Genomic DNA, 19,272 nt, shown 5'->3' on the forward strand with positions numbered 1-19,272 from the left:
CCTTTCTTCTGACAAGGTAAAAATACCTTCACATATCTTAAATTTTCTTTTGTAGTGGTGTGCTTACTAAGTAATTTTTTATGGCAACAGTGAGATATATGCAGAGAAAGGTTAGAGAACTCAAATCTCTTCTAATCCAACTACTTTTCCCACAGGACCTCAAAATGCTTTTCAAGAGGAACATTATAGGTAACCAGCAAATGGTTTAGTATTTTGAGGATAACACTACTCTTAGCAGATATAAATTTCTCTACTTCCCTCTACAGTGCTGAAACACTTTGTTACAAACAGATGAAATGCATTCACAGGTCCACTAGCTTTAGATCTTGGGGCTGTCTGGACCTCAACTTTAAGGCCACCTCTAGCCCTAAATTTTACCACACCAATTATACAAAGCTGTTCACTTATAAAGTTTGTAAGACCCCTTTGGTGAAGCCAGCGCAGTAAGTACCTTTTCTCCAAGCCGAATGCTGCCACATTTCAGAATGTTGATGTCATTTTTGCAGTCATCCATGAAGCCACAGATTAGACGGTAATCACTGAAAATGATGGCCGTCATCTTGGTGATGTATTGGTGACACTGGTACTCAGTGATGTTGCCTCGGTGATCCACCAAGCAGGAAACCAAATAACCTTTTCCAACTGGTTCATCAGCACATTCTTTAATCTGCTCAAAAGAAAGTGGCTATTTTACACAAGTATTCTATTCTCATATCAAATAACCTTTACAAAACAGAGAATGTCTGATATTTTCTTGTTGATTACCCAACTCTATACTTGGAAGAGAAAAGGAAACACTTAGAAATACATTTATTGTAAAGGAAATAGTGTGCCACGCCCTCTCAGATGGTTGAGCCTTCTAAGAAATACCTGATTAACGTGTTTTGCAAGAAAATATATCCATAAACAAATGCTTAGGTAGAACTCAGGTTTAAATAGAGTAAAAAGAGCTTTTTAAAAAATTTCAGCTTTACTGAGATATAATTTAAAAGAGCTTTTAACATCTACAGCTTTAGAATAGTTCTACTGAGAAGTCCCTCTATCTATGCAAAAAATGCAATGGATAGTGAGGAGATTAATCTAGAGAACATGTCTGGAAAACAGGTGCAGAATTGGTCTAGTTGCACGTCCCAAGCCAAGCTACACAGAAAACTGTTACTGTTAGTAAACCTAATGGCCAAAGGGAGGGAGGAGGGAAGGCATAATATTACTTCTTGACACGACATTAATGTGTTCTGAATTAACTATGGATTTGGACATGTGTTTTTGAACTTAGCAGAATCCCAGCTTCACCACTGTGGTCTGGAACAGAAACATGTTTAAAATGATGTTCACTGCAGCCTGCTGAGAGGTTTGGGAAGCGGAAGGCCATAGTAAACCTAATTTGGGTGGTTTAGACATATGATCTAGTGGGTCAAGCACAGAGTGGTTAGTGTTCCTGCAAAGTTCATCCCAAACCACGAGTGCTCATAAAGCAAACTAGCCAAAAAATGCTGAAATTTAGGCATAAACAAGTGAAATCTACCTATAGGGCTATAAGCTTGAATTATAAAGCGAGAAGGTTGTTTCTCCTACTGCACTTGGAGAAATTAAAAAGAAACAAAAGGAAGTTTTGACAAAAGGAAGGAGCCAAATGTAAATGTTTATTTTTAACACAGAAGAGAATGATTTATTGGTTTTTTTAAATCAATGCAGACCATTCTCTACCACTGCACTACCTACTATAATATAAATATGTAAACAGGACAAAACACATACAACCTCCTCTTCCAAAAGGCACTGGGTGAAGGGCATACATACCACACATCAATTATCCTATAGGCCACTAGGTCTCTTCACATCTAAATCCAGATCAAGTTAAAAACTCGGTTCAAGACAGAAAACTGTTTACTTTTAAAGAAGCAAACTTGGGAATTTAAGTAAACAGTCCCACACTGGCTTCAAGAGGCAGCAGCCATCCTCAACACTCAAGATTAACGCAATTCTTTCAGCTTAACCTGGAATCTTCTTTTGTGATGCCTAAAAAGGTGGGTTGTTTTTCAGCAAAACAGAGTTAAGTTTCAAAAGTAAAAGGAGGAATGGCTGCGTGAAAATCTGAGCATCTGCGATTCAACCATGGAAAAAATCCTGTATAAAAAATAGGACTAGTGGCAGACATTTGATTTTAAAACTTAATGAAGGAGAAGAATTCATACAGGCCCTGATACTGGGCAATCAACAGTTTAAAAATCTGAAGAAAAAGCAAGAGCAGATTTTGAGTTGGAGCCCCAATAAGAAGTTAAATGTATATTTAGCTTTAATCACTTGAGGTTTTACTGAAAGAGAGAGATATAGTACCTATTTGTATTTCAATTTACCACCAATTACATGAAGTGTAGTATTTGAATTAGAAGTTTATGCTTTTCTTCAACCATCCTATTGAATAGAAGTTTAATAAGACTTGTAAAATTAACAGCAAAAAATAGCATTAAATCATCAACATATCTACGAACAGGAGTAAACTCTGAAGGGGCTGGGGAGCAGATTCACAAGGTACATTAGAAAAATGCTGCAGTCACTCTATTTCTGACATGAGACAGGAGGAAAGGAGGCAGTATTTGGCTCAATCTCGGAGAGTAAATAAAAAGCTTGGTTGGCAGTTTGCAGCTATTCTTGTGAAGTTGTTTTTCTCCTTGGAAGTAGGATTCCAAAATTAAGGAAGAAGATAAGAAGGAGATGTAGAACAAGATGTTTTGTTAGCCACTGTATTCTTTCTGATACTTAATTTTCCAGACTCTACTATAATCTCCCTCTAGGGAGGGAGAAGTGCCCTTGTTTCTTGAATCTTTTACAAAACCACAATACTCCAAAAGGTTACAAGAGGGCCATCATTACATATACATGATAAGAAAGCCAGCCTTATAACAGATACAGATACACATATAATAAGCCAACAAAGAGGGAAATTATTCAGGTGAATCTGCATATACTCTGAGCTAAATTTCCACATGGCAATCAAATTGGTATGTATAGCTAGTTATATAGCTAGCTAAAGGAGTGTGAGATACAGAATATTGAAGGTAGAAGCTAAAGATCAATCTTTCACAGATACGCCAAGGTAAATAAGAAGGGTCATTGCTTTAAAAGAATAAAATATACCTGATCCAGTATTAGAAAGTTTGAGGAAGAAAGGTTCTACAAGATCCCATAATGACGTTAAGTGAGGAACACAAGCTGAAGGCTTATCTGAGTGGAGTAGGTCTTCTGTAAGGCTCAGGAGAAAGCGGTCCTGACTTAAGTCAAGTCATCAATAGGGTCAGTTTGAGGACAGATCAATATGTTATAAGATCTATGACTATTAACTTTGAGGTGGAAAAACAGCAACTACTTTCTCTGTGATTATTATACTTCAGTATACAGAAATCTCTGGCTTTCTGGAATTTCTATTACTAATTCCAAAAATTAAAATAAAATAAAATAAAATAAAAATTTCAGGGGCTGGCTCTGTGGCCGAGTGGTTAAGTTAGTGTGCTCTGCTTTGGCGGCCCAGGGTTTCACCGGTTTGGATCCTGGGTGCGGCCATGGCACCGCTCATCAAGATGATGAGGTGGCGCCCCATACAGCACAACCAGAGGGACCTACAACTAGAATATACAATTATGTACTGGTGGGCTTTGGGGAGAAGAAGATGGGGAAAAAAAAGATTGACAACAGATGTTAGCTCAGGTGCCAAACTTTTTTTTTTTTTTGAGGAAGATTAGCACTGAGCTAACATCTGCTGCCAATCCTCCTCTTTTTGCTGAGGAAGACTGGCACTGAGCTAACATCTGTGCCCATCTTCCTCCACTTTATATGTGGGATGCCTACCACAGCAAGGCTTGCTAAGCAGTGCCATGTCTGCACCTGGGATCCGAACTGGCGAAGCCAGGGCCGCCAAAGCAGAACATGTGCAGTTAACCGCTGTGCCACCAGGCCAGCCCAACAGGTGCCAAACTTTAAAAAAAAAAAAAAAAATCCAATACCACAACTTTCACTAATACTATTTATTGTTTACATTGAGTCAAGAGAAATAATTGAAAAATCTCCCCAATTAGCATGCACACAATGTTATACATTTTCATGATTTTTGTCTTTATACTCAATATCCATTTATAATATTATACATAATCTTGTTACAAATCTTTTTAATACTAACTCCTATTATATGAAGCGTATGCCTCTATGGTTCAATTGATCCAAGTGGATAGCCAAAACACTTAGGAATGTTTATAAGCTTCCTGGGGAGGCCATTTTGGTATGCCTCAGACATAAGTAGATTGTAAAATGTGTGAGAGCAGCACCGATGACAGAGCAGTTGTATTCTCTGTTTGGTGACCAACAGAGCCTGATTTCCAGTTTGTCTGAATCAACAGCATCTAATGTAAATGTAGATAAACATTAACAAAAAGAATTACATCCCCATTCTTGGTCTATCTCTCAAGCAACACAGATGTGAATTCCAAGAAAAGTAACGTAACTGAGTCAGTCATTCCTCGTTTAATGACTGGTTGGTCAACAGATGTAATTTTCTCATCTACGTCATTCAATACCCACAAAATTCTTTCACAACCTACCTCTGATATGGTAGATTTGCAAACCTCTCTGGCCACAGATTCAAATTTGGGATCTGTAGTTAGGTTCAGTTTATAATTCCACAACAACTAGGTAGAAGAGAAAAAACAAACAAAAAAACTCCAGTTAGAATACTATGGAATTTATCATCAATGACTACTATAAATGATAAAAGCTATTACACAGAGTCAGATAAAGCACATTCACACTTCAGTTAAAACAGAAAAGATAAAATGTCATCAAATTTACAGATAAAAGGAAAAAAACATGCAGACAAAATAAAAATACTACGCTTCAGACATACTTTTTTCTTTTTTTACTTAAGGACAATTTTCTTAAAGCTATGAATTCAGTCATTAAAAAGTCAAGAAAAACATATAATCAATCAACACAATCAAGCATTCACTGATTCACTCAAACATCTGCTTAGCTTATTATGCTGTACCACACAGAGTCTAACCTCAAGGGGCTTCATAGGCTATCAGAGGAAACAGAAGCAAATGTCTGAGTATGTACTGTGTTAGGAACTGTGGGATAAAATAAGAGGAGAAAGACAAAGACTGTCCAGTGATGGCTATGGTCCATGGCCCTATTAAGCGTGATTAAGCATCTGGTTAATGGCAACACAAGCTGCCACAGCAGCACAGGGGAGCAGTACCCCGGACTGGGGCGGGGTGGGGGGGGGGGTGTTTGGTCAAGGAAGGTTTACCAGAGAAAGTACAAAAAGCTAAAAGATAAGTAGGAGTTAATCATATTAAACGGGTAAGGAGAAGACCGTTTTAAGTAAATGAAACAGCATGCGTGGAAACTCACCCAAATGGGAAGGAGGGTGTATTAGGGGACTAAAAGTCCAGTGGAGGACTGTTGACTCTGGAGAGGCAGGCTAGAGCCAGATCGTAAAGCCCCCGTGAGCCATGTTTGAACTTTAACCCAAGAATAATGGAGAGTCACTGAAGGGACAGCAAGGGGGTGACATGACCAGATCTGTTTTTTATAAGTAAAACAGAGACATATATAAAGAGCATTAGGAACAACAAAGAAACAAGCAGTTAATTCTGTATAGGAGTGCTGAGGAAGATTTTGTGAAGAGACAAACTATGAAGGATGACTAGATTTCTTCTCCGCTCTCAGAAAAAAAAAAAGTAAAATGAAAATGTTCTAATCTCTCATCTATCATCAGTAAGTCAGTTTTTAGAAAAAAAGAGTAGAATCTGGCCTCCATTTATAATGAAAGCTCTAAGAGGATGGGACTTCTGCCTTGTACACCCCTGTAAACCCAGTGCCCAGAAGAGTGTATGGAACACACAGGCATCGATAAATATTTGCTGAATAGATGAACGAATAAACAAACCTATGCCATGATGAATGACAAGTTCAACCAATAGGACATATGAGGCCAAACTGAAAATGGATATAGGAGAAGCATAGTTCTAACTGAAGGAATCCTGGGCCTCCTAGCTCCTGAGAAGCAGCAATTAATCCAATGATTCAAAAGACAAGGTAAGAATTTAGACAAATACATTTTACTATTATCTATGAATTAAGTAAGTACTACACGGTCATTAAATTTTATATTGTAAAATTAAAGCAATGCTCTTCTTTCAAAATTCAGACCATCCTAATTCTTTGTGGACATCAAACCAAAGATAGATTAAAATACTTCTTCCTTCTTGAGTGACTTGTACCTGACTCAATCCCATTTCTCTTGTAAAAAAAAAAAAAAAGAAAGAAAAAGAAAAGCTATCTGGTAGCTTTAGGATTTAGAATAGACAGCAACAAATGTTAGTAAAATTATAAACACAAACCACAGAATACTTCCTCTATCTAATGCAAACTCAGATGTCCTGTGATTGGACCAGAAATAGATTTCCTATCAATAGCCATTTAGATAATAATTTAGATCTTTTCAATGTCTTCAACTTTTAATTTGGAACTTTATTCTGATAACAGATATAAATTTCCTTATGAACAGCACTCCTCCCAAAATGACAGTATTTTTAAATGCTAAAATATTCTACCTCTCGTCTTTTTTTCTTTTTTAGATTTAATTCACATACCATAAAATTTATCATTTTAAATTGTACAATTTAGTGGTTTTTAGTATATTTACAAAGTTGTGCAACCACCACAACCATCTATTCTAGAACATTCTATCATCCCAAACAGAAACCCCATACCCATTCTGTTGCTGCCCATCCTCCCTACTTCCATCCTTTGACAATCATTAATCAACTTTCTAGTCTTTCATTTTTAATATGACCTATTAATACATTCTTATTCTCTTTCAGGAATATAAGTAAAAAGGGAATTCAACACAGGTTGCCACCAATACATTTTCCGCTAGAAAATAAATACATACACTTGATCATTAAGAGTTGATTACTTATACCATATTTAATAGTGTCCTTTCCTGAGTGGTTATAAATAAGAAAAATAACTGCAATTTGACAGTAAGTGCTATTGGTTTACAAGATATAACTCAGTTTCAATTTCCTTAAATTTAAGACGTTCATCTATGAATCTATCATAGATTAGATGGATAGATATAGGGATGGATAGATAGATTCCGTTCCTCACCCTCTCCCAAACATGTATTGAGTAACTACTGTAATCCGAGTACCCTCCTACGTGACAGAGTTGAGAAAGGTGAAGGAAAAAAAAAGCCACTGTCTCTGCATTTGAGAAGCTCAACCACGGGAGACAAAAGAAGGAAAAGTCAGACTAGGAAGAAAATAAGCTATAAAAATAGAGTGTGATAAATGTGGTAACAGAAGGAGGTTATGGCAACACACAGGAAGAATACATCTCATTGAAGGTGTCAGAGGGATAGGTGATGCTGACAGTGGTCAAATTACACAGGGCGCCATCGCCAGGGATAAGAAGGAATTTTGTCAAATGAACTGAGGGAGACTGGGGGTTCCAGGATGCAAAGGTAAAAAGGACAGAAAGAACAATGATAACTTCTAGGAATCACATGGAGCTCAGAATGGCCAGAGCTGAGGGTATGAAAGGGGGTGGAGGGAGGTGGTGGTGGGGGTTAGATCATATTGAATACTATAGCTTATATTTAAAAAACGAAGCTTTATCTTAAAGGAAATGGGAAGCTAGTGGATAATTTTAACCGGAGAACTCAGAAGATCAACTCTGGTCACAGTGTAAAGAAGGGCTAGATGGAGGGTGGTTAGTAGACCAGTCAAAAGGCAAGAACTGACGTGGATGGGAAGGGGTGTATCTGATATATTTAGAAGAGAGTAATGGCAAGATGTGGATGTGGAGGGCAAAGTAAAATTCTTCCTTCACAAAGAAGCTCCCAGAAAGTACAGTCTATAGCTCATTTTATCTACTTACTCTTCCATTTATCCCTAGAAATTTTAAATCAAAATTATCTGTTTGGTCAAACAGTTCTATAAAGGTAGTTAAAAAAATCAAAACAAGCAGTTCGCTGTCAAGTCCCTTTCTAAACTCCTACCCACTCCCCAGAGGCAAACACTTTAAATTCTTTTAGCTTTTTCTTATGGTAATTACCTCCATATTTTTAAACTAAATTGCTATTTCTTGACTTGTCAGTTTTAGGTATCCTACAGTAGCTTTACACTATAGAAGGAATGAACTCTTACAACCTTCTTGCTGAACCCAATCCTCTCACAGAAAGCTAAATCAGAATGCTGTTAAATATTCAGTATTTACATTATTGACTCTGTAAATAATTATATATACTGAGCTATATAGAATATTATTATATTTCTTTCCTTACAACTTTTAGTTTGTCATATAGTTAGCAGTCATTTATTTCATAGGTCTATTTCTCTATATACCCACTACTAATTAATCCCCAATCTCTTTATGAAAAGATAAACTCCACAAAATGTTCAAACACATCAGGTAATCTCTCAGGTCAGACATTCCTCTTGGAGTCTTCCACCTTCCTGCTTCAGTCAGGACTGGTTGTGTTTTTTTTGTTTTTTGTTTATTTATTTACCTATTTTTTGAGGAAGATTAGCCCTGAGCTAACATCTGCCACCAATCCTCCCCTTTTTGCTGAGGAAGACTGGCCCTGACCTCACATCCGTGCCCATCTTCCTCTACCTTATATGTGAGACACCTGCCACAGCATGGCGTACCAAGTGGTGCCATGTCCATACCCGGGATCCGAATCGGTGAACCCAGGGCTGCCGAAGTGGAATGTGTGCACTTAACTGCTGCGCCACTGGGCTGGCCCCAGGACTGGTTGTTTAGCAGGCCTTTGTACAGGTGTCATCCTTAGAATTTCCTTTGCTTTTGCTCCTATGTTGATTCACTAATTATTAGATTCTTTATCTTTCTCTGTCTTGGTGTATTGCTTCATTTTGTTGAAGCACACCCTCCAGTAGCTGTATGAGAAAACATGCATGGCTTGGAAATGTTTTGAAAAATCACATGTCTGAAATGTCTTTATTTTACATTATCTTGATGGGATATCATTTTTACTCAAAATTTGGAAGGCACTGATCTACTGTCTTCTAGCTTCTAAAAATGCTGATAAGAAGTATAATATTATTCAAATTCCCAGTACTTTATTTTTTTCTCTCTCTGAAAGATTTTGGGATTTAAAATATTTATTTATTTATTTATTTTTATTTTTTTGAGGAAGATTAGCCCTGAGCTAACTGCTGCCAATCCTCCTCTTTTTGCTGAGGAAGACTGGCCCTGACCTCACATCCGTGCCCATCTTCCTCTACTTTATATGTGGGACGCCTACCATAGCATGGCTTACCAAGCGGTGCCATGTCTGCACCTGGGATCTGAACCAGTGAACCCCGGGCCACCAAAGCAGAAGGTGCACATTTAACCACTGCGCCACTGGGCCGGCCCCTCTTTTAATTTTCATGCTCTTAATTATGAGGGAGAATCAATTTTTTTTGTTGTCTATTGGACTTCTTTTTCTTTTCCTATGAAATCTATTCATGTTGTTGTCTATATTTATTAACGGCACTTTCTACTAGAGAATGTAGTCTCTTCATCTGCATTGCAAATACTTTTTCATAATTTACATAACTTTTCTGAAGGAAAAACCTCAAATCTTTTTTGAGTTTTTTAATGCAATCAAATTTATCAATCTTTTTTCTTTTTAATATTTTTTGAGGTTGTATCATATTCAGAAAAACCTTTCTTCTGTGCGTGTTTTCTTCTAGTACTCTCATGGTTTGATTTTGACTTTAAATCTGCCCATCCAGATCTTCTTTAGAATAAGTAGTGAACCTAAGCTGCAAAGCTGCTTCTGTTATCGCAGTCTCCTGTCCAAACTACCTTCTACACTGTGACTGAGTGATTTCTTCCAGTACTGTCAGATATATAACCTCTTTTAACACCCAGCTCAAGTATCACCCCCACTATTAAATCTTTCCTGACATCAAGCCACCTGGTTAAAATTCACTTTTGTGTTACCACTCTGCTCTGTACAGACTTCTATCACAGTACTGAGCACTTTTTGCATAGGTGTGATTTCACGTCAGTCTCCTTTTAATGTTATACCTTATATAATATGGATATATACATATGACTTTTAGTGTATTAATTATAGTTATCTATCTATATATACGAAACCTTTAACATATTAATCATAGTCTATCCCTGGAGTTCTTATGTGCTAACTCTAACACATGTCTGTATCTTCAAAGTGTTTCTCTACATGTCTCTAGTTTCTACTACAGTGTTCAGCACATAGATGACAGTATAACTAAACAAAATAACTTTAAAATACAGAATTCTAAAGTAGTAAACTTCACAAGCAGAGAAACAATCATTTTCATATGGTAGCAGTAACTGAAGAAAAATTTAAGCTTCAAGTGCATAAATATTATTTGGCAGAAGCTGCCAATTTCTACAATGGAATGATATCTGTAGATTTTACCATGCCCTTAAACAAAGTTTATCACCCTCTTGTTAAGATTAAGAGAACTTAAGAAAACATAATGTTTCCCAGAACAACAGGAAAAGCACCCCAAAGTCTGTCACTATATATATAAAGCACATATGGTGAATTATGGAAAATCCATACTTACATGATTGCAGTCCGAAGAAATTTCATTTTCAGGCTAAAAGGAAAAAAAGAAGAGATGAGGTTAAAAAAAAAACCCTCTCAAGTTTTCAAATACCACCAAAATAAACTCAAAACAAGAACTCTGAATATTCAACTGAATATGTTTGTTCAATATAAGGAGCAGAAAATGGCTTATATATCTTTTAGATTGCTGGGGAGAAATATATCAGAAAAGTAGATGAGACATACTCCCTTCCCAATCAATGGTACAATCTGGAAATGGTGCAAGACAGAGAACAATCTGCTAAAGAGATAAAGCAATAGTGACATAATGATCCTTACATGACATTTCCTAATATTTCTGAAAGCTAAAGAGGATCAGGCACAACACAGGTGTTCTTTTTTAAAGAAAGCTAAGTATCCAAAAAAAATATATGCTTATTAAAGAGGGCAAAGAAAGTCTACCAATGATTTAAAAATAAGTCTCATGTGACCATTGGGGAAGTTAGGTGAAGGGTACACAGGACCTCTATGTGCAATGTTTGTAATTTCTTGTGAGTCCATAATCTTTCAAGTCTATAATTAAAACTAGAAAGTTAAAAAACCCCAGAAATTATAATATATAGTCCCATGAATACATTTGCTTTGTAAAGCCAGGTACATGTACCAGAGATACAACAAACTTTAGATTCCATGATGAAAAAGGGTGGGCTAAGGTGATGCCTAATATCGCATAGCTTTGCAATACACATCCTTAGCTTCCTTGTTCATACCGTTAAAGGAGATACAATTGTAATAATATACATCATAATAAAGCACCATTTCCTTTGAGTTTCCATAGCACTCCAACCTGTTCAAAGGAACTGAATTCTGTGTACTTTCTATGAGAAATTACCAATTTAGGTTGTAAATGGTACCATTTTCAAAATAAAGGATTCTATCCAAGGTAAAGATAAAGAAATAAAGAAAATAGTAAATATTAACAAATTAAGCAGCCACATCTAGCATTACTTCAGGAAGAAAAAGGTTTTTAGGAAACTATTAATTCTACTTCAGGATTTAGCAGGCATTAATACTAAATATAAACTCGTTCTGTACTTACTTATAAAATATTATATTAAAACTGACTTTAATTAGATTGCTAGGCAATCACAGGATTATAACATATCACTTTTGAACTTTCCTCCTACTCATCTAAGTAAGAATAGATGTTTTACTGCCTTTCTGGGTCTCAGAAATCAGCCTCCATACTGAGTTAATTTAGCTTAACTCAGTTCCCCTCCACTTCAATTCCAAGTGCTTAATTTATCTCTCTTAACAGTTTCTTAGCAAGAATGCTTTATTTTATTTAGGCAGTTTTCCACCTGATTCACTTTTAATCTAATCCTTAAATTTTTTCCATTCAATCAGCAATTTTAGTTCTTTCTGAAGCAAAGCATAGAAGGCAATTAATATCACTACCATCTCTACTCATACCCATTTCTACTAAACAATAACTTTGGATTAAAGGAGTACTCTTGAAAGAAATTCAAAGCATTAGAAAATTTTCAAAATAAAGTAGTCAAATAAGATGTAAGCTACCCATGGAAAAAAGTGTAGTCATGTTTACAATCCACAAGACCTATTATTAGCAAATCAATAATTTTTTTACTGGCTTGCTTCCCTACAGTGGTAGATTAGCCTATTTCCTTCAGGTTTTCATTCCTCTTTAACAGGATTTGATATCCAGATCCTTTGCCTTGTAATTTTGCACAGCCTACTGCTGTGGACTGAGTACATACCCAGCTCCACCGATGTTAAGCTAGGCAACTGATTAGCTTTGGCCAGCAGGATTTACCAGACGTAATATGAGCAGATACTTTTTAAATGTGCTTGGGTGGTTTGGCTTGTATTCTCACACTCTTGCCATTCCTCATGAGAAGAACATGTCCAGGTAGGTGCTAGTACAAGGAGAAGAGACATGTGGAGAGACCTAAAAGTAACCCATACTCTGGACAGAATCATCCCAATCAACCTGCATAGCCATGAGCAAGAAAAATAAATATTTGTCATTATAAGCCCTTGAAATTTTAAGGGTGTTTGAAGAAAAAAAGATAACTAATATTCCTACTGAGCAAATGAAACAATAAAAATTCCAAAACGTTTAAGTTGCAATTGGTAACAGCTATGATCTAATTTAGTGAATTATATATATATTAGTAAGTACAGAGTACTGTCTTTTATGAAGGAACGACATAATCCAGAGACTCAAATGAACTACAAATTTGGAGATCATGTTTGGTATTCATCTCTTGTACTGTCTGGATTTGCAAATGACTATAAGTGGGTTTTAATTTTTTTCTTTCCAGATTTAGTTTCTCTACTCAGAAAGACAGGATGACAAAATAGGCATGCCATAAGAACATGGTTATGACGTTAAATCATTGGGATTCACAGAACTGAATAGCTGCAAAGAAAGTCTAAGAGTAACTGCAAATAATTTCAGAAATTTAAAAGGATCTTTAGAATCAAAGAACACAGTAATGGTTAAGAGGAACAGAACAAAGACCTGCAAAATATAAAGTAGTATACCCAAATAGTAGGAACATGAATAACGCCAGCACAAGTTAACTCTAGAGAAAGTATAAAAAGAAAACTCTACGGTTTAGCACTCAACCATTTGATAAGGAACTAAAGGACTGAAATCTCAAGAAACAAAAGCAGTGGAGTAACATCAACATCATGGCAGAGTGAACATGCCAAGAACTCTCTCCCCTCCAACATACAACAAAAGGGGACATCCATACTCCAACAGAAGACATTCTAACAACACAAAAAGCTTGGAGAGACATGCAGCCACACAATGGAGGGTGGAGAGGCTGGAGCCCCCCTCGGAGGAGCTGGAACGGGGTAAGGGAGAACTTCATTCCCTCCCCTAAAGACTGTCGTTGCTGCCACGGGAGGATGTGTGAGGGAAGGAGGGGGGGGCATCACGAGGATCCTTGGGATCACCCAGGACTCCCACAGGTCCTTGCAGCCTATAGGAAAGCCCTCTAACAGGGCGAAAGCTTTCCCACAAGGTGACCTCATCAAGCCTAGATCCCAGGAGACCAGACAGTGAGAGCTGATCCAGAAATCCTGGACTGCACGCAAGAGAAAGCGTCCCTCCCCTCACCTGCCCTGTGCCATCTTGGCTGAAAGTGGACAGCTCAGAATATGTGGCTCTCGACCCCCACTCAGTGGTGAAAGGCTGTAACTGCAACCAAATAACATCAGAATGAAAAAGAGCCAATCTTCCAACATCAGACACTACATCAAATCTTCAGACAAGAGAGAAAACGACAAGCACCCAGAACTCAGTCCTGAGGACACAGAAACATGTAAGCTAAATGACAATGAATTCAAAATAGCTATTGTCAAAAAACTCAACGAGGTAAAAGAGAATGTAGAGAAACAATTCAACGAGTTCAGGGGCTACTTCACAAAAGAGATTGAAAACATAAAGAAGAATCAATCAGAAATATTAGAGATGAAAGACACAATGGAAGAGATAAAACAAAATATGGATTCCCCAAATGCTCAAGTGGACATCATAGAGGAGCGAATCAGCATAATCGAAGATAGACATGTTGAAATGCTCCAGACAGAGGAGGAGAGAGAACTAAGACTAAAAAGAAATGAAGAAAGTCTCCAAGAAATATCTGACTCAATGAGGAAATGCAACATAAGAATTGTAGGTATTCAAGAAGGTGAAGAAGAGAATGGAGCAGAAAGCGTGTTCAAAGAAATAATAGCAGAGGACTTCCCAAATCTAGAGAAAGAAGGGAAATATGTGTGGAAGAAGCTTCAAGATCTCCTAGATTTGTCAATGTAAAAAGACCTACTGCACGCATATAGTAGTAAAACTGGCAAAAATGAATGACAAAGAAAGAATACTCAGGGCAGCAAGGCAGAAGAAAATAACCTACAATGGAACCCACATCAGGCTTTCAGCAAACTTCTCTGCAGAAACCTTACAAGCTAGGAGAGAATGGAATGACACATTCAAAAGACAGGAATCTTCAGCCAAGAATACTCTATCCAGAAAAAATATCCTTCAGATATGAGGTAGAAATTAAATCTTTCCCAAACAAACGCTAAGGGACTCCGTAGCCACGAGACCCCTGCTACAAGAATCCTCAAGAAGGCCCTCATACCTGAAAAAAGAAAAAAAGGGAGAAAGGAGTCACAAAATGCAGAGTAAAGAGATGAAAAGGTAGACAGAATCAGAATAGGATAGCAAATATTCAGCTACAGCATTAGGCTAAAGGGAAGGAAAACACCAAATACAAACACAATCTTGTCACTTTAACCGCAAACTCACAACACAAGTTGGAATAAGATATGAGAAAAACAACTTAGGAGGGGAGGAGGAAAGGGACTGAATCGTTTTAGACTAAGGAAATAAGAGGCCATTGGAAAATGGACTATCTTATACACGAGATTCTGAATACAAACTTCAGGATAGCCACTAAACAAAAAGGCAGAATAGAGACACAAAATACAAATAAGGAACAAACAAAGAGACACATCATAAAAAACTACATAACTCAATGGGTGGACCAAAACACACAGGACAAGAAACAAAGGAAATGCAGGAAAATTGGAAAATGGGTGATATAATGACAGCATTAAGCCCTCATACATCAATAATCATCCTAAATATAAATGGATTGAATTCTCCAATAAAAAGACACAGAGTGGCAAGATGGATTAAAGAACAAGATCCAACAATTTTCTGCCTCCAGGAAACACACCACAGCTCCAAAGACAAACACAGGCTCAGAGTAAAGGGGTGGAAGACGATACTCCAAGCTAATGGCAAACAAAAGAAAGCAAGCGTCACAATACTTATATGAGACAAAGTAGACTTTAAGATAAGGCAGGTAAAGAGAGATAAAGAGGGGCGGTATATAATTATCAAAGGGACACTCCATCAAGAAGAAATAATGTTTATAAATATCTATGCACCCAACACAGGAGCACCAAAGTTCATAAAGAAACTAGTGACAAACCTAAAAGAAGACATTAAAAATAACACAATAATAGTAGGGGACCTCAACACCCCATTCACATCAATGGATAGATCATCCAGACAGAAAATCAACAAGGAAACAGTGGAATTAAGTGAAAAGATAGAACATTTGGACTTAGTAGAAAAATACAAAACACTCCATCCAAAAACAGCAGAATACACATTCTTCTCAAGAATGCAAGGAGCATTCTCAAGGATAGACCACATGTTGGGAACAAGGAAAGCCTCTATAAATTTTTAAAAGTTGAAATAATAACAAGCATCTTTTCTGCTCATAATGCTATAAAGCCAGAAATTAATTACAAGGAAAAAACTGAGAAAGGGACAAAGATGTGGAGACTAAACAACATGCTACTGAACAACCAACCAATGGATCATTGAAGAAATTAAAGGAGAAATCAAAAAATATCTGGAGAAAAAGGAAAATGATAACATACCATACCAACTCATATGGGATGCAGCAAAAGCTGTCTTACGAGGGAAATTCATCCTAATACAGGCTCACCTTAACAAACAAGAAAAATCCCAAATAAGCAATCTCAAATTACACCTAACTGAATTAGAAAAAGAAGAACAAACAAAGCCCAAAGTCAGGAGAAGGAGAGAAATAATAAAAATCAGAGCAGAAATAAATGCTATTGAAACAAAAAAGGCAGTAGAAAGGACTAATGAAACAAAGAGCTGGTTCTTTGAGAAGATAAATAAAACTGACAAACGCCTAGCCAGACTTACAAAGAAAAAAAGAGAGAAAGCTCAAATAAACAAAATCAGAAATGAAAGAGGAGAAATAACAACAGACTCCACAGAAATACAATGGATTATAAGAGAATACTACAAAAAACTATATGCCAACAAAATGGATAACCTAGAGGAAATGGATCAATTTTTAGGCTCTTTCAACCTTCCAAAGCTGAGCTAAGAAGAAACAGACAATCTGAATAGACCAATCACAAGTAAAGAGATTGAAACAGCAATCAAAAGCATCCCAAAGAATAAACCCCTAAGACCAGAGGGCTTTCCTGGGGAATTTTACCAAACTTTCAGAGAGGATTTAATACCTATCCTTCTCAAGCTATTCCAAAAAATTAGGAAGGATGGAACACTTCCTAACGCATGCTACAAGGCAAACATCACTCTGATACCAAAGCCTGACAAGGACAGCACAAAAAAGGAGAACTACAGGCCAATACAGCTGATGAACATAGATGCAAAAATCCTCAACAAAATTTTCGCCACCTGAATTCAGCAACACATCAAAAGGATCCTACATGATCAAGTGGGATTCACACCAGGGACACAGGGATGGTTCAATATCTGCATATCAATCAACGTAACACACCACATCAACAAACTGAGGAATAAAAACCGCATGATCACCTCAATAGATGCAGAGAAAGCATTTGACAAGATCCAACAGCCATTTATGATAAAAAACTCTTAACAAGATCGGGATAGAAGGAAATTACCTCAACATAATAGAGGCCATATATGACAAACCCACACCCAACATCATACTCAATGGGCAAAAATTGGAATGCCATCCCTCTGAGAACAGGAACAAGACAAGGACGCCCACTATCACCAATCTTATTCAACTCAGTACTGGAGGTTTTGGCCAGAGCAATTAGGCAAGAGAAAGGAATAAAAGGAATCTAAATAAGGAGTAAAGAAGTGAAACTCTCGCTGTTTGCAGATGACAGGATCTTATATATAGAAAACCCCAAAAAAACCCATTGGAAAACTAATAGAAATAACTAACAACTACAGTAAAGTTGCAGGGTACAGAATCAACTTAGAAAAATCAGTTGCTTTTGAATACTCTAATAATGAACTTACAGAAAGAGCACGCAAGAATACAACTCCATTTGCAATCGCAACTAAAAGAATAAAGTACCTAGGAATAAATTTAACCAAGGGGGTGAAGGATTTATACAATGAAAGCACTAAGACATTACTGAAAGAAACTGATATTGACATAAAGAGATGGAAAGAGGTTCCTTACCCATGGATTGAAGAATAAACATAGTTAAAATGTCCATACTATCTAAAGCAATCTACAGATTCAATGCAATCCCTCTGAGAATCCCAATGACATTCTTCATGGAAACAGAGCAAAGAATACTAAAATTCATATGGGGCAACCAAAGACCCCAAATTGCTAAAGTGATCCTGAGAAAAAAGAACAAAGCTAGAGGTATGACAATCCCTGACTTCAAAATGTACTACAAAGCCAAGTGATCAAAACAGCGTGGTACTGGTACAAAAACAGGCACACAGATCAATGGATCAGAACCGAAAGCCCAGAAATAAAGCCATACATTTAGGGACAGCTAATCTTCAACAAAGGTGACAAGAACATACAATAGAGAAAAGACAGTCTCTTCAATAAATGGTGTTGGGAAAACTGGAGAGCCACATGCAAAAGAATGACGGTAGACCACTATCTCATGCCATACACAAAAGTAAACTCAAAATGGATCAAAGACTTGAAGATATGTCCTGAAACTATAAAATTCCTGGAAGATAATATCGGTAGTACACTCTTTGACACCAAACTAAAAAGGATCTTTTCAAATACCATGTCGTCTCAGACAAGGGAAACAAAAGAAAAAATAAACAAGTGGGAATCTGCAAGGCAAAAGAAACTAGAATCAAAACAAAAAGACAACCCACCAAATGGGGTTAATCTCCATAATATATAAGGAACTCACACAAGTGAACAATAAAAAAACAAACAACTCGATCAAAAAGTGGGCAGAGGAGATGAACAGACATTTTCCCAAAGAAGATATACAGATGGCCAATAAACACATGAAAAGATGTTCAACATCACTAATCATCAGGGAAATGCAAATCAAAACTACACTAAGATACCACCTTAATGCCTGTTAAAATGGCTATAATCACTGAGACAAAAAACAATAAATGTTGGAGAGGGTGTGAAGAGAAGGGAACCCTCATACACTGCTGGTGGGAATGCAAACTGCTGCAGCCACTATGGAAAACCGTATGGAGATTCCTCAAAAAACTAAAAGTAGAACTACCATATGACCCAGCTACCCAAACAATCTGAAATCAACAATCCAATGTAACATATGCACCGCTATGTTCATTGCAGCAAGATTCACAATAGCCAAGACATGGAAACAATCCAAGTGCCAACTGACTGATGACTGGATAAAGAAGATGTGGTATACCACATATACATATGTATATATACACACACACAATGGAATACTACTCAGGCAGAAAAAAAGACAAATTCATCCCATTTGCAATAACATGGAAGGACCTAGAGGGAACTATGCTAAGCGAAATAAGCCAGTGTGAGAAAGACAAACACCAGATGATTTCACTCATATGTGGAATATAAACAAATACACGGACAAAGAAAATAGTTCAGTGGTTACCAGGGGAAGAGGGGTGGGGGTTGGGTACAGGGGGTGAAGGGGAGCACTTATGTGGTGACAGTCAAGAAATAATGTACAACTGAAATCTCACATTGATGTAAACTACTATGAACTCATTAAAACATTAAAAGTAAAAACATGTTTTTAAAAAGGAAAAGGAACAAAAGCAGATGAGGGTGCTGACACAGGTTTGGTTCTCA

At 37.0% G+C, this 19,272-nt stretch overlaps 1 protein-coding gene across 1 annotated transcript in view; it reads right to left on the reverse strand.

The window, feature by feature from the left end:
- Positions 1 to 19,272, reverse strand: part of GLG1 (golgi glycoprotein 1) — a 156,655-nt gene that overhangs the window by 59,156 nt on the left and 78,227 nt on the right. The window contains exons 2-4 of the mRNA XM_070500682.1: positions 10,632 to 10,664; positions 4,593 to 4,679; positions 452 to 667 (exon numbers count right to left, since the gene is read on the reverse strand). Coding sequence (XP_070356783.1) covers positions 452 to 667; positions 4,593 to 4,679; positions 10,632 to 10,664 — 336 coding nt within the window. The remainder of the gene's footprint in view (positions 1 to 451; positions 668 to 4,592; positions 4,680 to 10,631; positions 10,665 to 19,272) is intronic.

This window comes from Equus asinus, chromosome 28 (assembly GCF_041296235.1).
Source record: "Equus asinus isolate D_3611 breed Donkey chromosome 28, EquAss-T2T_v2, whole genome shotgun sequence".
In the NCBI taxonomy this organism is placed as follows: domain Eukaryota; kingdom Metazoa; phylum Chordata; class Mammalia; order Perissodactyla; family Equidae; genus Equus; species Equus asinus.